This window comes from Poeciliopsis prolifica, unplaced genomic scaffold, assembly GCF_027474105.1.
Source record: "Poeciliopsis prolifica strain line A6 unplaced genomic scaffold, Auburn_PproV2 SCAFFOLD097, whole genome shotgun sequence".
NCBI classification, from domain to species: Eukaryota; Metazoa; Chordata; class Actinopteri; order Cyprinodontiformes; family Poeciliidae; genus Poeciliopsis; species Poeciliopsis prolifica.
In genome coordinates, this window is record NW_026562472.1 from 918385 (window position 1) to 938375 (window position 19991).

Sequence of the window (19991 nt, forward strand, 5' to 3'; positions counted from 1 at the left end):
TGGGAAGTTCAGCTCCTCCTAAGAAGAAAAAAAATATTGTCCTCAATTGTTCGTCTGTGGTTACAAATTTGCTCAGCGAGAGTTGAAGACATAATGGAAGCAATTTTATTTGATATAAAATGGGTTTGGTCATGATTTATTCAGAAAGTCAAATAATTTAGACATTTTCCAATGCTCTGGTACTTGGTAATTTAGCAGATATGTCTGGTTTGTGTATTGACACATAGATAATGACTAATAAGTAATGAGAAGATGATGAAAGATTTATAAAAGTAACTAAAACTAAAATAAAAAAGACCTTTAAACAGATTTATTTGAGCCCAACCAACTGTATTGAGTTCATTCAGTCGTACAAAAATATTTGATTTAACAGAAGAAAACAGATTTACATTTTTTACACATATATACAGAAAAAGAAATGTGTTTAAAAGTGGAACAGTTTGCTGTTAAACTGATGGAAATTTCATCAATAATCATTGAAGAAAAGGTTAAGAGGCATTAGTTGATAATAAACATGAGGAGCAAATTAATTGCGGTTGAGATTGTACACAACAGTGTGGAGATTGTGGTAACATCCTCCAAATGTTTCCAAATGTTTTTTCTGTAACGGTGAGTGTGAATGTTCCCAACTAAACCAAGGGAACCAGTACAAGCAGTTCATCCCAGCGGTAACTGGGAACTGGCTGCAGCTTTTAGCAACTTGAAGTTCAGGTCGATCACGATCGAACAGAACCGACTGAAGCCTACGAAGTCGCAGCCCACGATGTTGACTCCACCCATTCCCGGGCCGGGGCGCTGCTCTGCGGTCCAACGGAGCAACGGCGAGAGCGCCTCCATCGTCATCATCCTCAGGTTCTGCAGGGGGTGGAGGAGGACGTAGCGAGTGTCTTCAGTCAGGTTCAGACCGGTGACGTAAAAACTACCTGGAAACACCAGACACTTTAAATCTTGTGTTTCCAGTCCACTTTCCTTCCTGATTCTCCGTTTACTCCAGGTAAGATACTGATTACTGACACATGCAGAATGTTGCAGAAACATTCCTTAATGTAACTCAACTTATTTTACAGGTTTATAACTGAAGTACCTGGTCTTCCTTGGCGTTTCTTTTTCTCCAGATAAGTGATCACTTCCTTTGGATCTGGACTGTCAGCGTACCTGCAGACACAGCGCTCCCATGAGGCCAGATTGTGAGTTTTTTGTGGAGAAAAATATGGCTTCTATATGTGTGTTAAATTCACCAGTAGGGAATCTTTGGCCACAGCTGGCGGTGCTGACACTCCATCTGCAGGTCATCATAGGAGAGAATGACCTGCTGACCTTCAGACCAACAGGACCGCAACGTGGGAGTGTCCTGCACACATAGCACATGCACATAAAGTTCACAGATAACGTGTGTCTTCAGGAAATGCTTTGATTCTTAACCTGGGACAAACAGAGTTTCTCGCTGAAGAGTGAGAGGATGAAGTCCACCAGCAGGACGTGATCTTCATCAGTCAGAGACTCAAAGTGAGAGCAGGAGATGATGATGACCTCTTTGGGATGAGCATCTAGCCACGATGCCAACTCCTCCAGAGCCTCCTACACACACAGACACACATAAACCCCGAATAAAAAATTCAGCTTTTCTTCTGTCCAGAGGTGGGTTGTAATAGTTACTCAATTACATTTACATGAGTAACCAAAAATTCACCAAACGGCAACACACACCAGGAGTTTTTTTTTTAATTAGTCATTTAGAAAGGTTTTCTTTTGCTTGATTTTGTTATTTCTCATTACTTTCTATAAATTATTATTTTGGTCCTTAAAATACCAAAATCTCCATTTAACTTTACAGATTGGTCTGTCTGATTATGTAATTTTTAAATACCAAATTATTTTAGTTACAATCGGTGACTCAGTACTTGCATTTTAATATTGTTTACGCTTGAGTTATTTCTTGGATAGTTTCTCTTTACTTATACTTGAGTAAAAATATGTTGAAGTAGTGCTTCTCTGCTTCTGTCTCCTTCACACACCTTGACGCTCATCAGCGTGTAGATCCCGTGGGCGAAGAACAAACTGCTGCCCCCTGCTGGCTTCTTGGCGATCCGCAGGTCCAAGTAGCGAATACCGAGCTCACACTGACACCAGAGGACAGATTGCTGCAAGAACAAATATCATAAAGATGACCAGTAAAAGACATGAAACAAAGATTTACATCAGAGCCCGGTACCTGTGTGGTGGACCAGCGGTAAATACAGGGTCGGATCAAGCAGGGGAAGAGTCGATCTGTCAGCCGGAGAAGCCAGGGTTCCGATCTGAGCACCGGGGACGACATGTCCAGGCAGAAGGACATGCTGTCATGACTCCCTGTTACACACAGAAGGTTCGTATTAACATTTAAAACAACGCTTGGGTGTTTCCTGAGCAGTTCAGGTGTTACCTGGAATAGCCAGGTTCCAAAGCGGGACGTCCAGAAGCTCCTCCGGGAGACGGGACATCCAGTCCGAGTTTCCTCCTCCGACATCCTCCCGCCGGTTGTCCCCCATCTCCAACTAGCTGCTATATGTATCTCATTTCATCAACAAAAAGATGAAAAAAATGTCTGATAATACTACTTAGCCCCGTTTAATATCCAACACGTATTTGTTTACAAATACTTCCTGTTTTCAACTTCTTCTTCTTGGGTACAGTAAGCAAAACAATGCAGCAGCGCCACCAATAGACGTGGAATGATATTGCAGCTCACCAAAGGATTAACACTCAATTTATCCAAGTTTTCCTTGAAAATAAGTAAATTAAATATTTTCACAGCACTTAACAAAGTGGTGATGTAATTTAAAAAGTTATAAATACTTATCACTCTCTAAACAGATTATCTTAGGATTTGTAGTTGTTTGGAAAAGGCTTCGAAAGACTTTCCAAACGTGTGTGTATCTATAATTTAGTGCGTTTCAAGCACTAGGGGGCAGGAATTGACTCAGTAGTAATCAGTTTTTATTCTTGTGACTTTTTGAAACTTAATGATGATCGAGGTAAAACTGGAGGATTTGTTCGAGACCATGAAAGAGGAAGTTCCAGGAAACTTTCAGGACTAATAAGAAAGATCAAGAAGCACATGATCCCTGTTTCTCCTGGCATTTGATTATCCTATTACATGCACTTTGTGTTTTTGTACAAAACTTTTAAAAACAAAGATTTAAAAATCCCAAATTGTTTTAAAGCCAAGGTAAGTATTAGTTTTTACCTACTATTTCCTCCTTTTATTTTTGTTGTACTTTTTCTAAACTAATATTTCCATGTGAATTTATTTAGGCTTTTACAGATATTTGCTGACCAGAATCAGCAAACATATACTGAGAGATTCACAACATTAGAAATATATAAAATCCCTCCCAGACCCCAAAAATGAACAAAAGGTTTTAACGAAGAACTTTTAAAATTATCATTAAAAACATCATATTATTCAAAAACAACATCTAAAAATTAAATAATAGGAGACTTCATACAACTATAAGCATTCAAGAAGGTATACAGAGACAATAAACAGAAAAATAAGTAGATGCACAACAGCAATACTATTTACAAAACTTTATATTTATTATTTAACCTAATTTAGTTATTATCATATGATGAACAGTGAGTCCTTTTTGATCAAACTAGTTTACATCAGAAATGCAGCAGCTAATAAAAGTGATTGTAGAGTTACAGTCTTGACTTGAAAACTAAATGAACAACATATGGTCTTTAACTAGACTTCCCTGTGTGTGAATGGGCCTGGAGAGGCTAATCAGATCAGGCCACAGTTCATAAAACTTCCCAGAATTCCCCTGTTAGACTCTTAGGAAGCAGATGGTAAAACTAATTATGTAAGCGCTTCGCCTGGCTTCCTTCCAGCAATGGTTTACCCTAAAGGAAAGGAAATAGAAAAACTTAATATTAAGTCGAGTAGCTAAACATAAAACACAAATATTAAATTAAACAGGAATATTTTTTCCCATTCCTTTCCATTTTTTCTTGCATTTAAAAGGTTTAATTATGCATGAAACAATATTTGAAACAGCTTTGGATTTATTGAGGACAGAGGTGAATAAAAAGGAAAAGAAAGAAACCACTGACAGAGACTTCTTAACACTGTTACACATTTGGCCCAGTTCAGTATCTAATTCACAAAGCAAATAGTTCTAATTACCTGTGGCTGTAAAAAAGTTCTAAACATTTAGCAGAAGTTAACATCAGGTTACTTTGTTTTCTGTTTCATTTTTGTTAAACTACTTTCAGTTGAAACCAGATTAATGCATTTTCTGTATAAGCACACATTTTGTATTTTTTTTTTGTCCTTGTCAAAAATGAAATCCAACTAAATTATTCCTGTTTTTGTACATTTAGGATTACAAAAATATTTCTCATTATTCAATCTCAGAAAGTGCTTATGTTTTTAAAACTTATTCAGCATCTAAATACATTAAAACTGCTGAAACTTTAATCAATTATAAACATGTTTCTTGTACTTTCATGGGCTGAAATGCCACTTAAAGAGGAAGAACCATTTCTCCAAAGGAGCATAAATATATATTGTATTTTTATTTTACCCAATACTGGCATCATGTACACACATAAAACAATCAGAGAGGTTAAAAATAGCAAAATAAAAATGGCTCTTGATTATTTAATGCTCATTTTTCTCTAAATGGAATCATGACTTCAAAATTAACATTAAGTCGAAGAAAGGAAGTAGACAGATTCAGCAATAAAGTAATTTGAAAAACATGACTTTAAAAAAGTCAAGTGATAAGTAAAGTTGTTCAACAGACTTTGCTATAAAGTGTGTTCCAGTTACTGCTGGAGGAGTGTGGAAATAATGTGATTTTAAGTTGATTTATTAAAACTGAAAACATGTAATGTTTTTCCACAGGTTTGATACCTAATGTTACCCAGAAATATTAGCAGCTTTTTTGTTTCTTCTCAAGGAACCACATAATGTGTTGTTTTGGAGGTTAGGTACAGATAATTATGTTGTGTCTCTCCTAAATGTCAGAGGAGGTTTCAGCAGTCAAATTAAGTCGAAAAGCAAATAGTTTTTTGTTGCTAATTTAATAATTAAACTTTAAGATTTATGATCTTCTTTCCTGTCTGACACCATGATACACATTCCTGTCATTTAGTCTGCAGAATACAGAGTCTGGCTTGTTTGTCTATGGAAAATCAGGAACAGGAAGGAGTTTAAATGAAACATCTGATTGATAATTTGACTAAAGTCCTAATTATGAACTTTTCAAACTGAGCTCAGATGTATGACCTGCTTCTGTTTTCTTGTAATGTGGAAATAAAAATGAACTTGGACAGAAAAAAAAACTAATTTCATACCAGCATCAGCAAATACAGTTTATCTGGAAAGTATTCGCATTTTCCACAATTTGGTTGGTTTGTTACAGCCTCTTCCCAAATTGTTTTCAATTAGCTGCTGATGTTTGTCACATGTAGCTACAAAAATTCACCCAAATTTAAATCAGATTTTTTGCAGTAATTGAAAGAGAAGTCCTCTGATGAAGATCCTAATGTATAGTTCCCACAAGAACTGCCATCTTGGGAGGCTGCATGTCCTCCTTCGCCAGCAGATAGAAGCTACATTAGCTAAGCTTATTTGAGGGATGTATAATATTTTAAAGCGTTACAAAGTTTATGCCTTTGTTTACGTTTAACTATATTTATATTTAAACCTTGTGATTAGTTTTGGATCAGTATGTTCTCACCACATCAGAGGTTTACCTGGGTAATGCGAATCAGTTGACCTCCAGAACAATAGGCCCTTTCACAGGGTAAATCTCATTCTACTTTTATCTTATTTATTGTTTACTCTTCTTCTTTTGTTTGGTTTATCTGGTGTTATTTCATTATTTAATGTGTCAGCCATGATATATCAAAACAGATTCCTCACATGGGTTAAATTAGATGGTCTAAGTCTAAACGACGTTAAGGAAGTGAATACTGAATGCAGAAGTGGATAATTTGGGAAAAATACGTTTAATTTGTTCCTCAAAACCAAAATGTAGCTGAATAAATTTGTTGTAACTGTTTATGTAAGATATATCAAGTTAAATTTAAACAGATATAAAGGATATCTTTTGTCCGTGTGTGAAAAATATGAGAAATTTTGTCTGCTGGAAACTCTGCGACGCTACGTAATTATGTTAAACTGTCACCTTTATTAGATTTGGATTAAACTGAACCTTCTTACCACAAAGTGCCAGGTTCACAGCAGGCCAAGCAGGCAACAATCAACCCTTCAAGGCTTCGATCGTCTTGTGATGTGAAGAAAGTTTTATTCATAAGAATTTGATGTGGAACTGACAGGTTTGAGGAAAGATATTCACAGCTCCCAGTCATATGCTTACAAGTTAATTACATTAACAATCCATGTGGTTGTCAGTTCTGGTTTAAAAAATACATTGTAGATGAGGCGTTTACTTCCACTCATTATGGCGTAATCATTTTGGGCTGTTGATCTTTATCCAATTGTGTCATGATTATGCAACACACAACTAAAATGATGTTGAAAAACACAAATTTGGTGCTTAATTTTTAATTTTTTGTGGATTTTTTTCAATCCATATGCCCTCAAATACGTACATGCGACTCTACTAATATTTAATTAAATGTCTCAACAAATTTTACTTCATTTATGTACTATTATATGTAAATATGAAGTAGAATTATTCAGGATATTTAACTCCTCATCTTGGCAGAAGTTAATTCAGTTCAGGTGGTTAAATTTATTTGCTTTGTGATCACGATAAAGGCTTGATCCTAGATTATTTAATCCAATTTGAAATCAGTTTTGATGTTTATTTTTAACAATTTTCTGATCAGAACCTTAAATCATGTCAAAGTATTAACATCAGCTGTTGGTTTTACGTTGAAAAATCCTTCATTCATCCTTCCTCTTTATGTAATACACCAATTTCCCTGGAAATAAAACACACATCCTAATTTAATGCAAAACTGTTGGTCACTCTCATGTTTTAGTTTTGACCAGTTGTTAAGGGATTGTTCCTGAACTTCTAAACTAATCCCCTTTCATCTGAAAATTAATATTTAGTCAATCAGAACTAGTTTTGTAATAAGAAAGCAGACTAAACTTCACTGAAAATGTGTTTAATGTGGCTTTTAAGTAAAATTCTGCCAGGAAAAATGTTCAGATAATACTTCAGATGCTAATATATGGATGTGTTATAATGGTGTTTAACATTTAAGAAATAAAAAAACAGTGCTTTCAATGTAGGAATGTAGTAAATATTGGTGTCCAGAACAGGTAGAGTTAAACTTTCACCACTTTATCATCACTAAAATGTGTTTTTGTTCTTCTGTTATAAAAATGTAATCAGTTTGCTGTGATTTTTATACAGGCTGAATGTAAACCAGCCTGCCTCCTCCACTCAGGCCACCGGTCTCCACCCTCCTGCCGTGTCACGGGTCTCGATTTGGACTAATTTAATAAGAAACACCAAGTACTCTGTACAGTAGACACCTCTGGTCTCAGTCGGCAACCAAGCCGGGCAGGTAAGACCTTCATGGTTTCTTTTAATTTATTTTCTTTGTGGGGAAAAATGGTAACTTTTTCAACACTGTTGGTGTTTATTTATTGGTTTTGTTGAAGTTTGTACAATTAGCAGAGCCACAAGTCGCAGGGATTTAAAAAGGATGACAATAAGGACAAGACGAGAGGATGGTGTTCACTGCAAAACAAATGGAGTACATCTGGTTTATAGAAGTCTACCACTGAGTTTCTATAGAAATAGAGGTATTTTATATCGATATGGATGATTAAGCTGGTTTCAGAGAAGTTACTGGTGTCAGATAGAGGAGAAAGACTTCTTAAAGGATTCTGTGTTTGCTTTTCAGAAACTTAGAAACCAAAGATATTTGGATTTGTTTCAGAGTTCTCAGATTGACACAAATATACTCTATTCACTGGGGTTGGAGGTAAAACCACCTGCCAATTTATGAAATTGAATATTTTAGGTGTGCTCTATGAAAAAGTCTTTGAATAGGTAAATATTCTTCTAATAATTTGGAGTTACGCTCCACTGTACAATTAATACATACTGAAAAGGTGGAAATAAACACTGCAAAGCACAACTGGTTTGTAAGAACTGATGGTTGTATCTTGATCCCAAATATGGGATAAGGAGCAATTTGGCTCAACTGTAATATATTGAGACATTAAATTTAGTTTAAAACGACTGCTAATTGCAAGTATTAAGTATTGCAGGTATTAATTTACCAGTGTATTTACAATACTTCAATCACGGATTGAAGGATTGCAATCATATAATCATCATATGACCATATAATATAATTTCCATTAATATAGTGGAATTTACGCTAGAGTTTGTGGTATTTCTCTGCTAATTTGTTGAATGTAGTATTTAATTAAATGGTCATTGAGGCTTAAATGCTTTGAGGACTGGGTCTGGTGCAGGTTAATGTAATTAATTGATTTTATGACCACATGACCTTGAGGGCATACAAGTTTTTCTTTGAAAAACTACAAATCTCTAGGATTCTAGGAACTCAATCTGATCTTCATATTCTACGTTGTAAATCATTCTGTGAGGTTATGTAATTACGACCGTTGTCTTTTAAACTAATTTTATTTTATTTTGCAGAGAAGACTCCGCGAGGAGATCTGAGTCAAAATGTCTGAGCGCTATGACTGCACAGATTGCAAGGACTCTTTGTATGGACAGAAGTACATCCTGAGAGAGGAATATCCTTACTGCATCAAGTGCTATGAGGCACTTTTCTCCAGCAACTGTGAAATGTGCAAGAAGATCATTAGCTGCACCAGCAAGGTGATACATCCATGTTTTTGTTTTTTTTTGTTTTAACTCCAAGGGAGAGCCAACGTTTTGTTGCTCTTCAACTTCTGTGACTTCTTTACTTGGTTTTGTTTAAATGAAGAACCACAGTTAATCTTGAATTAAAATATTTTGCCATTATTTTAATTTTTTAAGGTTAAAATACATACATAAAGTGTGAATTTCTTCTGAAGGACAAATGAAAACAAAGACTATTAGCTAGCTCGAACATAAATAAGGAAAATAAGTGCAGATTTAGTTTCAGCTGTGCTACTTTCTATTTCATTGTTACTCTACATCAGATATGGGTTCACAGACAAAGTGTTGTAAACTGGTTGTTTTCTCACTTCCTGTAGCAGCCAGCTGTGCTGCAATGCTAACAAAAGCTGGTGTGTAAATTGGAAAAACAAGCTGAGATTCAGTTTCAGCTATTCTATTGTCTTCAAATGAAAAAATACAAAATACTGAATATAATATAGTATTCCTGCTAGCATTTATACAATTAAAAATATTGTATTTGCAACTGTGGGTTGTATAAAACAGCAAACTGAGAGTTGATTATATCTGCCTCATTTTTGTTTCTGGACATTTTTCAAAATTTCTGCAACCAGCTCTGCTGCAGTGCTAACACTAAACGAGTGGTAACTTTCATTCTTTTAAAATATCTATTTAAATTTGTCGCTGATGGAATATTTAGCTCAAAATAAAAAGTGTGAACTTCTTGACTTTCTTTTGAAGGATCTGTCCTTCAAGGACCGTCACTGGCACAGCGAATGCTTCCTCTGCAACAACTGCAGTCGCTCTCTGGTCGACAAACCGTTTGCCACCAAAAACAACCTGCTGATGTGCGTCGACTGCTACTCCATTGAGTATTCCTCCAAGTGCCATGCCTGCCTGAAGACCATCATGCCAGGTACAAAAAACATTCCTGATACTGTTACTCAAATAGTTTTGTGCACGGGTGTCCAAAGTGCGGCCCAGGGACCGTTTGCGGGCCTCTGAAGGATTTTAGTTAGCCCCCAGATCTCAAGTGTATAATTGACAAACTGGTCTGCAAACATAGTTGTTTGATGGAGATGGAAACGTTTGTATTTTTAAGGTCATTGTTTTTTAAATAGATATATATTTTTTTAAATTTAGTTGCAGAAAAATAAATTTGCATTTATTTACAAAGTTTTTGCATCTGTCTTAATTTTGGAGTAACCAGAACCAAAGTTATTGACTTAATTTTACTTAAAAGCAATTCTTGTTTTCCAAATAAAAAATAATCAACCCCCCAACCATTCTGAAACTGTGGAGGCTCTTTTAATGTTTCTACACTGATTTACAGATCCAGTTTTTTAAATAAAAATATAGATTTTATTTTGATATAATTTAAATTTCTTAGTTTATTATTGATACAAAAGACATAAAGGGTTTGTTTTAAAATACTTTTCTGTGCCTCCACAGCTTAACCATTTTGTCCCTGATGGGAAAAAGTTTTGACATCACTAATTTAGTATGAAAGAGCATTAATATAAAATCAAAGATTTATGCTATTCAATATTCTGATTCCAGGCACCAAGAAGATGGAGCATAAGGGGAACAGTTGGCATGAGAATTGTTTCATCTGCAAATTCTGCCAGCAGACTATTGGCACCAAGAGCTTTGTCAAGAAGGACGGGAACAACTACTGTCTGGCCTGCTATGAGAAACTGTTTGCCCTGCAGTGTGTCCACTGCAAGAAGGTAAACATCCTCACAATGCTCCATTACGATTTCCGCTATTAAACCAGTTACAATGTTCTGCAAATATATGGTCATACAGGTTTTTTTTGAGGAGCTGAAAGTTGGTGCTACAAAGACTCACATGTATAATACATAACAAATATGAGCAACAAACAGATGGTCAGGCAGGCAGGAGTCGTGGCGCAAGAGGCAATCATCTGTTTCACTTGAGAAAGTCAGCAACAAGATGGCTGCAAAGTGTCATGTCAGAGTGATTCAGAAAAATGCTTAAATCTACTAATTCAGAAAATATCTGTAGTTACATGACATAATGTGTTTTAACATGAACTATAACAGATTTTAAATGATTAATTTTATTAGTAAACCAATATAAGCATTTGATCTCTTTCAGACTCTAAAAACAAGTCAGCTACTCGCTTTGTTAATTTCTCATTCAGTAAGTTTAGTGGTTAATTTTTAGTGTTGAAAATTGAATTGAATTGAAAAACAATTAATTTAGACTCATGAGTTTTATGAATGCTCACTGTTATCTTTAATCCCAGTTTGGCAAATAAAATTTCTAATAATTAACTTTTATCTTTAATACAAATTATGCTTTATCTTTTGGATCATTAGCCTTCAGTTAGCCTTTAGCTTTATTTACTAATAGTTTTATAATAGTTAGCTATTAGCTTTTTTTTAGTTAGATTTGATTTTTAATTCCATTTAAGGTATTTAAGTTTATGATAGTAGCTTTTTGCTTCATCTCAAACCTGGCTAATTAGTTTTATGACATTTTAAGCTTTCATTGCAGTTAGGCTAATTAACTTCTTGTGAGTTAGACTTTACCTTCAAGATAATTAAAAAAATGACATTTTTGCTTTATTTTAAAATATATTGAACTATAACTTGTTTTTTGTTTTTATTATAATATTATTTAATGGCAACAATTCCGCAGCTGATTGATGTGTTTTTATTTTCACTTTTGTTCCTGAATGAAGTGTGTCATAACCAAAATATATTCCCATAGCTGCAGTGTTTTTGTCATAAAATCAAAAATTTCAATGGTCAAACTAGAATTTTTGAAAACAATTTGTCATTTGTTTGTTTTGCTTTGTTTGCTTTCGATCTTTTAGCCCATTACGACTGGAGGAGTGAGCTACCATGACCAGCCGTGGCATAAGGAATGCTTTGTTTGTGCTGGATGCAAATTGCAGCTGGCTGGGCAGAGATTCACCTCTCGAGACGACTCCACCTACTGCCTCGAGTGTTTCTGCAACATGTTTGCAAAGAAATGTGCCTACTGCACCAACCCAATCAGTGGTAAAATGACCTTGCACAACTCTTCAAATACTATTTTAGGTTTTGAAAAAAACTTTTAAGTCACAGCAGAAATTTTAAGTTTGCTTCAGTTTCTGTAGTTTGGAAATCAAGCTGAAAAGATTCACCAAAACCAGTTTTGAACTGTAATTGGTTTGATTTTAACAATGTAAGCAGCACCTTCAATCTAAACTCAACATTCTCAAGATGATATGCTTAACTTCGGTTCTGGTGTTTCCAATCACCATCAATTCCAGAGTTATTGCATTAAAAAAAATCATGGGACTCCTCTGCTGTTTTTACCTCAGGTCTCGGGGGAAGCAAGTACATCTCATTTGAGGATCGACAGTGGCACAACGACTGCTTCAACTGCCAAAAATGCAGCGCGTCGATGGTTGGTCGAGGCTTCCTGACGTTCAAAAATGACATCCTCTGTCCTGACTGTGGGAAAGACCTCTGAGGGGTCTCCAGCACCAAGGAGTCAAACCAGTTTGACGGCCAATCGGGTCAACTCGGCAGCATATTCAAACTATGACGATTATTTTCCAGTTTAATGAATATTAACCAGCATAATATCATTCTTTGGTTTTAAATGAGAAACTGGAACCAGTTTTAACAAAAGTTTGTCTTAAAGATCAAATAAAAAACTATATTAACATCAGTTTGAAGTGAAAACCTTTGTTGCCTAATTTCTTCTATGTATAACAGCATTTAAGCATTTTTATGAAATAGCAATGTCGTACAGGTTTTCCTACTAATTCTTCTCTTTCTAATAATTTTGGATGTTTCATCTGTAGATATTCCTGGATGTCAGTAGAATTAAAAGTCTATTATTTTCAATTATTTGTCAGTCAAACAAAGTTTTGTTTCGTGTTTAGGTTAATGTACATTCTTAATGTTCTTTTTATTTTTTCAAGCAGTGAATGTTTTAATCATTATGACATCTATTTTAAATGCTAACGGTTTTTTCCAATACGTTTTGTTTTAATTTCCTGTAGCCTTGTAGTGTTATCTAAATAAACTAAATATTTCAAATTAAATAAAAAGCCTTAAGTACTCCAAGAGAAATCTCATCTCAGCTATTTATTTATGTATACGTTTGAAAAGTCTGAATAACCTGAGTCTGTTCCTTACTTGTTTTTTTGTAAGTGGATCTTTTCTCAGGATGAGTTTCTTATTGGACCACAATGTTTAGCTAAATACCACCAAAACAATAAGTTTGTTGGTTATTAGTTGTGCCTTGAACTAGTTTGCTTACATTTTTGGTCAATAAGCAGCAGGTATCCTTCCATGATCATAGTAAAAAAGATTGCAAGACAATATGGCTGCCAAAATTTACTATCAAAACTCCAGATTTGATGCTAAGCTAAAGAAATATTTAATTACTCTTGAAGACATTCTAGACACGTCAATATTGGGATCAAAAAAAGCATTTTTGAACTATAAATTAGATTTTTTTTCCTAAGCTTTATTTGACCGCAGAACAAAGATCGTCTATCCATGTATTCAACAGAGATTGCGTAACAGAGTTCTCACTCTTCCTGCATTATCACGCTTCATAAACGTACAGTCGATTCGGAAAAAAAAACTCACACAGCGTAGGGCATTGTTTTAAATAGACGATCTTTGATTTATGAACAGGAACTGAGCAGCAGGTGCCACAGGAAGCTGTTAGCTCTGTGAGGAGGAAAGAAGAAGCTATCGGCTTTTGCTCGCAGCAACCCAACTCACCTCATACAAAAAAGCACACAGCAAAATTAGAGTAAGAAATATTTATATTTTCTTATTTATTTGTTTGCACTTTATTAAAAAGGCGTCACAGTTTCATTGTAAAAAATAGGGAGATAGCGGTGAAACTAGGCGGCTAACTCGGTTAGCATCGCTTTGTTAGCCTCTTATCTCAGTAATTTACTGCCCACATTAGCGGTGAAACCTGAGCCGGATGATGCACATTATGTTGCGGCAAAAATAAACGTTTTATGTACGTTATGTAACGTACATAAAACGTTTATGTACTTCTATGTATATAAACTATGGAAATAAAACCGACGGTTGTAAATGAATGAATCTTGAGCGCTATCAGCTCATTTACATTTACTCACCATGGTCAGATTTTACATTTTATCTCCATGCATCCATCCACCCATCTGCATCCATCTGTTTATCCTTTTGCATGCATGTTGTCATCCATCCATCTGCTTCAATTTCTTTATCCATTCATCCATCCATCTAATCATAATCTATTACTCATTCAACCAATCATTTGAATCATTTTGTTCATCCATGCCTACGTTTATCTATGATTCTACTACGCATCTATTGCACATATTTATCTGCATCAATCTGGCCAATTTATATTTCCACCCATCGATTTGTGGATTCGTCAATGTTTCTTTCATTTATAACTCATGAATCTCTGCATTTCTATTAAAAAATAGACAGATAACTCATCTCAGCTACTGTGTAATACCTCTAACCTTTTTTAGAAACCTTGTGGAACCATGCATCATAACTTTCTATTTGAAGTTTAGTCCAAGTGAAAGCATCTTCTGTTTCTCAATTGTAACTGACATCTTAATTTATACTGCCCCCATGTGGGGACAGTAGGAAGCTGAAGTAGTAAAATAAAAAAATAAATAAATCAGTTTTAATCATTTTCTTATTGATTTATTTAAACTCTACAGACACTCATTCCTTTAATTAAAAAGTGTTTTATAGTTTGTTTTTGCTCTATTTTCTGCCCTAGCTTGTGGCAGTTGTGAATTTAAAATGTTGGTATTTAGTTTGCAGATTTTCTTTTGTCGTCAGCTAAAATGAGTGCTGCTGTACCCAACCATCGAAGGACCAAACCTGGAGGTAAGACTGGTTAAAGTTCGCAAACTATTTTCTTTTATTTCATCACAGCATTTGTACGTATTTGTAGCAATAAAACCAGGAGAGAAATTAAACTATTTTCATCCGAGACCCACTATTTTTCAGCTGTATGATGGTCATGCTTGTATTTTTCTGTAGGCATAAAGCCTGGAGCTGCGAACAGTGGCGTCACCGGACCCACCTCCCAGATTCCCGGCCTGTGCCAGACCGCCACCGAGAGCGCGGCGGTGGAGAGGGTCAGCGGGCGGCGAGTGGGAATATTTGAGACCGACTCGGACTACGTCAAGCTGGCAAAGCAGGGAGGACACAAAGGTGAACCACAAATTTAAAATTACTGATCAGTTCAAGAGTTACTGACAATGACCCAAGCTGATCTTAAAGAAGGTCTTTCACTATTTGGTTTAGTAACCGTTTGTTTGCCTCTGTGCGTTCACATTTAGGAATTATTTTAACTTTATGATTAAGCCTATTGAAATAAGGAATTGATTAATTGCATAAAAAATTAAAAAGAGCTTAATAGTTTTCATTCTGTCTAATATTTTTTGAAGATTAATTTTGTTTACAGAGACATCATAATGAATTGTATTTATGTTTTGGTTGAGTGTGAATTTAATTTTGTTTTATTTGTTTTTGGTATTTAAATTGTCTTAAAGAATTACAAAATGAATACAAAAAATATGGTAAATAAAAACATTACTACAACTAATAAAAACAAATGATTGGAAATGAAATTGAAAATTAAATAGTGAAAATATCAAGTGTTCTATCAAAATTAAAGTTTATTGGTCTTTGAAAACTTGTATTATTATCAATATATTATAAATCAGCAATATTATGATTTATTGCAATAATTTCTGGAACAATTTATCATCCAGTAATATTTGTTATTGTGACAGGCCTATTCAAGATGGATAAGAACTTTTTGTTGTAGAAAATGGGAAATTAATGCCAATAAAATGTGAATTCTCATTTTGGCTCATTGTTTTGAAACAATTCCCGACTCTGAGAGGTCGCAGTAATTATTTGGCCACCGAGCTGCTTTAGGTGTGACTGAAATCCCTCCTGGTGTTTTCAGAGCGGAGATAAGAGTCATTACTGCCTGCAGAGTTTTAGCTTCAACAGAATGTTTCCCTCCTGCTGCAGGCTTATTGAGTCATGATGTTGATGATGATGACACACCGAAGAAAGCCTACAACCCGCCCAACTGGTTCGGAGGGGATGAGTCAAAGAGGTAAGACGGGCCAGACGCTGATTTAGAGGTAAACGTTTTCGTAGGAAGAGTCCAGAGCAGAGGAAGATGAAATGTTCCTGAATGCTTCGTGATCGTTCTGTCTGTCACCCAAGTGTTGCGGCTGCAGGCAAAATGTTCCCAGAACTTTCACATGGAATATCATCGTGGTTTTGTGCTTTCAGCGGAAGCAAAGCCTCGTCTCCTGACAGCCAGATGAAGGCGGGCAGGCTGCCTCTGGCTGCTCCCTTTGGCACTGATAACAATTCCTCCTGGGAAAGAGAGACTGATAGTTTTTCCCATGGTAAAGAGAAGGTGAATGGACCGAACTAGTCACTCCCCAACATCCATGCCACGCAGACGCCACTCCATCTTATGTTATTGCCATTATTTCAGTTTTTATCACAACTTTCCTTCATTTTCCACCTTCGTTTTTCATCCCTGCATTTGGAAATTGTTTCAGGATTTAATCATCCGGAGAGATTTTTGTTTCCTGGGAATTTTGAGGGGAAACGTTAGCTGAGTGATTGCAGTTCTCTGCAATATTCCAGCTGGTTCTAATCTTGAAAAACTGGATTACAGTGATGTGCAAAAGTATTCACACACACTTGAAGTTTTTCACATTACTGGGACTTTATGTGGAAGAAATGTGACTTACGGTTTAGTTACAAAGAAAAAACTGTAAAGTGTGGTGCATTCAGAGGTCACTTTATTAGTAAGTAAAGTTCAGCTTTACCTTCTGCTGTGCTGCATAAAATCACAGTGAAGTACATTCAGGTTTGTGGTTGCAGTTTGTAAAAATGTGAAACAGTTCCTGAAGTGTGAATATGTTTGCAGGTTGCTGAGTTTCTGGGTTAAAACTAACAAATCATTTTAAAATGTTCTGGTTGGTTTTATTTTTAACAGCATAGCAGTTTTTTTTCCTTAAGTTTTCCTCCTTTTTTCATCCTCTGCTCTGCTTCCCTGAACTTTTCCCCAGCCACTCATTTCTCCCTGTTTGATAACTTGGTGAATACCTGTAGTTCTGCAGCCGTCAGTCAGGCTGTTGCTGCTTATATAACTGAATCTGGTTGATGTTTCAATCTGCAGATGTCTCCAGATGATACAGTTCTGCCTATGGAGGGTCTTTCCATGACCAACAAGTATAAGAGAATGTAAGAACTTGTTCCTTTCTTGCATTTACTGACATAAACTTGATTTATTTGGAAGGTTTTAGAGGTTTGATAACGTGACGCTCTCTCCTCCTCAGATCCTACGATAAGAAAGCTCCTCCAGTCAGCATGTCCAAGCTGCTCAGTCATGGCTACATGGAGGAGAAGAAGAAGACTGGAAATGACGACGATACTTCAAGTACAAACATTTTTATAGTTTAGCAAGAAATAAAATCTGAAGTCGGGAAGAAACTGATTTGTTTACATCAAATTTGTCCACTAAAAGTTGTTAGAGCCAAAAAAAATCAAGCTCAGTCTTATATTTATTCTAGAAGATAATGAAATAGTTTTGACAAAACAAGCTCAAGGTCTCTTTATTTAGACGCAAGATAATACATTTCTCTTTGTGACAAAAAAATGGAAATCTTACAGCTTAGCGTGAGATAATGAACAAGACAGAAAAGTTCAGGACCTTTTTATTTTTACCTTAAGGTTTCCTTATTTCAGTGAACATTTATCCTGAAGTTTTGCAATTATGAAACTTGCAGAAAAAACAAAAGAAAATTCAAGGTCATGAACATGAACGGATTTATAGCCTGAAAATTTTCAGTAATTTTATGATCTAACCTGAATCTGAGGACAAGAGAGCTGCAAAAGACAAACACTAAATATTAGACCATAAATCTTTCAATCAGTTTCACTGGAAATGTGTTAAAATAACACCTGAATAAAGTAGTAACATGTTGCTAACACTGCTGACATTGCATGCACGGTTTAGATTTGTTGTTTTCTGTGTTCGATCTGCAGGTGTGACTTCAGAACAGACCAGCACCGTCATGACGGAGGATGTGGACGATCTGGAGTAGTTTGCTCGGGTTCTGGTTAGCAGGAACAATGGGGCTGTTCTTTAAGGTTCTTCTCCCCCCCGACACGGGTGTGAACACACCTCTGCACCCTCTTATGTTTTACTCATGTTTATTGTAAATCCACTGACTGTTAGGTTTTGTACTCATGTTTATGCAAAGGTACTGTCTTTATTATTTATTGCTTTAATTTGTATAGAAAGAAGAAAAAGAAAGGTGTGTTTCTGAGTAGCGTAGTCAGTGTTGATGACTTTTTCAGTTTTGTTTCTGTGCTCGATTTGAAAGCAGGGCTGGAATCAAACAGCTGCTGGTTTTTACTTCTGAGCCTCGTTGCTGTTCGCTTCCCGCCCTGGTCGTATGAAGATCGACTTGGTGACGTTTAAGTGTTTGTGCTGATGATTCGTGGTTCCAGTGACGTGAAGTATTATTTGCTCGGCTCGGCGTGTTGTTTTTTTTTTTTCATTCTTTGGCCGACGCGACGCGTACGATCATCTTTTGAGACGGCAACCCTGCAGCTGCGATCACATGACGAAGTGAAAACTGAAGGCCAAAGTCACTGAGGTTTGTTTGGGTGAAAAGGAGCCAGATGTTTTTTTTTTCTTTCTTTCCTTTGATCGTACTAATTATTCTGTTTTTAAGCTTCCTAAATTAAGAATTGTATGGCCTATTTGCTGTGTTTACCTGCCAAAATAAGAAGAATAAATCAGACGAAGCTGAAGCAACAGGCTTCAGCTGCTTTAGTGCAAAAGTGCCAAGCTTGTTTCGCTGTGAAATCACAACATTCCCCTTTAGCCCTAACTAAACGTAGATGTGCTGTAGGATTTTAACTAAAGACACTTGAATTTTGAAGCTTTTTTTTGCCTTCCTTGTCTAAAAAATTTCTAAATCAACAGTAAAATTGTCTTAAAAGGTTTAAAATTGCTATGCGACTTAAAAAAAATCTTGACACCTTGTCGTTTCTGCTTCTCTTTGAGACGAATCCTTCAAATCAGCAGAGCAGAGGAGTGAGCGAAGCCATTAGGAACGGGCTGACATGTTCCTGGAAGGTGGAGCAAAGTGATCTCAAAGTGCTGCAGCAGACAATAGAGATCTGCTGTTCCTCCTCTCTTTGTCCCGTTACTTTGACTGCCAGGACTTCAGGAGGTAATGCATCCCTGTCTCACTTTATAAATGCCTTGACTCACCTCATAGTTGTCATTTAAGGCATAACTGAGCTGGGAGTTTCATCCTGATCCTTAAAAATGGAATAAATCCATCTAATTAGTCAAAAAACAAATTCCTACAAGAAATGTTGAGCTTTTACTACTAAATATATTCCATCTGTAAGTGTTAAATGTTGACACTGGGTTTTACTTTGCAGTATGAGGAACGGAGAATGTATAATGTTCTGGTCTTTCCTTTTGAAGTACGGGTTTATTATTTATGAACTGTTAAATATTCAGGTGAACAATATTTTGTCATGTTTTTCTTTGTACAAAGAAGCAGTAGGAACCTTTAGTGGCTTAAAATCTTTTCTTTTTGCTTTTTCTTGTCAAATCTTAAGGTGGTTTGGAAAAATGCAAATATGCCAACTGAGATGGAAGAAGGTTTTAAATGAAGGGAAGTTCCCCGTCACTTCTCAGTGTGTAACTTTGCGCTCATAGTATTAATTGTCACTTCAATAAATGAGCATGTGCATGTTCATGTGTGGTGGTGTTTTCCCTTTATTAATATAAACTTACTTCAGGCTCAGTTTGCACGTTTATTAAAAAAAGATTTAACTAAAAACTAACAGTTCCTGAAATCCAGGCCGGGGAGGAGAGACATCAGGAATATTAGCTTAGAAGCTAGTTTTCCTCCAAAATAAAATAATTATTATCACACTTCTAGGATATTTGATGTCTAATAAAAGTTTAAAATATTTGCTTAGAGACCCATTCAATAAATCAGAATGTTATTGATGTCAGTTTATTAAGTGAAGGATGTTATGATTTATCACACATGTATGGATGTTAGATTTTTTGTTAATG

The 19991-nt window shown here is 35.8% G+C and overlaps 3 protein-coding genes across 9 annotated transcripts; 2 read left to right on the forward strand and 1 right to left on the reverse strand.

Moving 5' to 3' along the window:
* Positions 1 to 309: 309 nt before the first annotated feature.
* LOC129353822 (PI-PLC X domain-containing protein 1-like) lies at positions 310 to 2658 on the reverse strand. Its single transcript, XM_055023272.1, has 7 exons — positions 2423 to 2658; positions 2213 to 2349; positions 2016 to 2141; positions 1423 to 1578; positions 1239 to 1351; positions 1085 to 1155; positions 310 to 923 (listed from the first exon to the last, which is right to left on the reverse strand). Exons 1-7 carry the CDS (start codon positions 2526 to 2528, stop codon positions 658 to 660), a joined length of 975 nt encoding a protein of 324 aa, XP_054879247.1. The 5' UTR covers positions 2529 to 2658; the 3' UTR covers positions 310 to 657.
* On the forward strand, positions 2247 to 12893 carry LOC129353824 (four and a half LIM domains protein 2-like). 4 transcript variants are annotated; one of them, XM_055023276.1, is made up of 8 exons: positions 2247 to 2365; positions 7386 to 7539; positions 7637 to 7780; positions 8649 to 8834; positions 9579 to 9753; positions 10398 to 10567; positions 11683 to 11869; positions 12175 to 12893. In XM_055023276.1, the coding sequence occupies exons 4-8, from the start codon at positions 8679 to 8681 to the stop codon at positions 12324 to 12326; spliced, it is 840 nt and encodes a 279-aa protein (XP_054879251.1). In that variant the 5' UTR covers positions 2247 to 2365; positions 7386 to 7539; positions 7637 to 7780; positions 8649 to 8678; the 3' UTR covers positions 12327 to 12893. The 4 variants fall into 4 exon arrangements, with proteins under 4 accessions (XP_054879251.1, XP_054879248.1, XP_054879249.1 ...); XM_055023275.1 differs by lacking the exons at positions 2247 to 2365; positions 7637 to 7780 and adding exons at positions 5728 to 5798; positions 6192 to 6333; XM_055023273.1 differs by lacking the exon at positions 7637 to 7780.
* A 617-nt stretch (positions 12894 to 13510) lies between these two features.
* cunh7orf57 (chromosome unknown C7orf57 homolog) lies at positions 13511 to 19665 on the forward strand. 4 transcript variants are annotated; one of them, XR_008605078.1, is made up of 9 exons: positions 13511 to 13628; positions 14650 to 14722; positions 14879 to 15052; positions 15884 to 15971; positions 16154 to 16283; positions 17058 to 17122; positions 17218 to 17318; positions 17927 to 19125; positions 19526 to 19665. XR_008605078.1 is itself a non-coding variant. In XM_055023211.1 (8 exons), exons 2-8 carry the CDS (start codon positions 14680 to 14682, stop codon positions 17983 to 17985), a joined length of 660 nt encoding a protein of 219 aa, XP_054879186.1. In that variant the 5' UTR covers positions 13511 to 13628; positions 14650 to 14679; the 3' UTR covers positions 17986 to 19665. The 4 variants fall into 4 exon arrangements, 3 of the variants coding, with proteins under 3 accessions (XP_054879186.1, XP_054879188.1, XP_054879187.1); XM_055023211.1 differs by having other exon boundaries at positions 17927 to 19665; XM_055023213.1 differs by having other exon boundaries at positions 14657 to 14722; positions 17927 to 19665.
* Positions 19666 to 19991: the final 326 nt, after the last annotated feature.

Coding starts and splice junctions, on each gene's coding strand:
- LOC129353824 (XM_055023276.1), top strand. CDS start 8,679: ATGTCTGAGCGCTATGACTGCACAGATTGCAAGGACTCTTTGTATGGA. Junction 9,754..10,397: donor CCTGAAGACCATCATGCCAG/GTACAAAAAACA, acceptor TTCTGATTCCAG/GCACCAAGAAGATGGAGCAT. Junction 10,568..11,682: donor AGTGTGTCCACTGCAAGAAG/GTAAACATCCTC, acceptor TCGATCTTTTAG/CCCATTACGACTGGAGGAGT.
- LOC129353822 (XM_055023272.1), bottom strand. CDS start 2,528: ATGGGGGACAACCGGCGGGAGGATGTCGGAGGAGGAAACTCGGACTGG. Junction 2,350..2,422: donor TTGGAACCTGGCTATTCCAG/GTAACACCTGAA, acceptor TGTGTGTAACAG/GGAGTCATGACAGCATGTCC. Junction 2,142..2,212: donor ACCGCTGGTCCACCACACAG/GTACCGGGCTCT, acceptor TTGTTCTTGCAG/CAATCTGTCCTCTGGTGTCA.
- cunh7orf57 (XM_055023211.1), top strand. CDS start 14,680: ATGAGTGCTGCTGTACCCAACCATCGAAGGACCAAACCTGGAG. Junction 14,723..14,878: donor TCGAAGGACCAAACCTGGAG/GTAAGACTGGTT, acceptor ATTTTTCTGTAG/GCATAAAGCCTGGAGCTGCG. Junction 15,053..15,883: donor AAAGCAGGGAGGACACAAAG/GTGAACCACAAA, acceptor CTCCTGCTGCAG/GCTTATTGAGTCATGATGTT.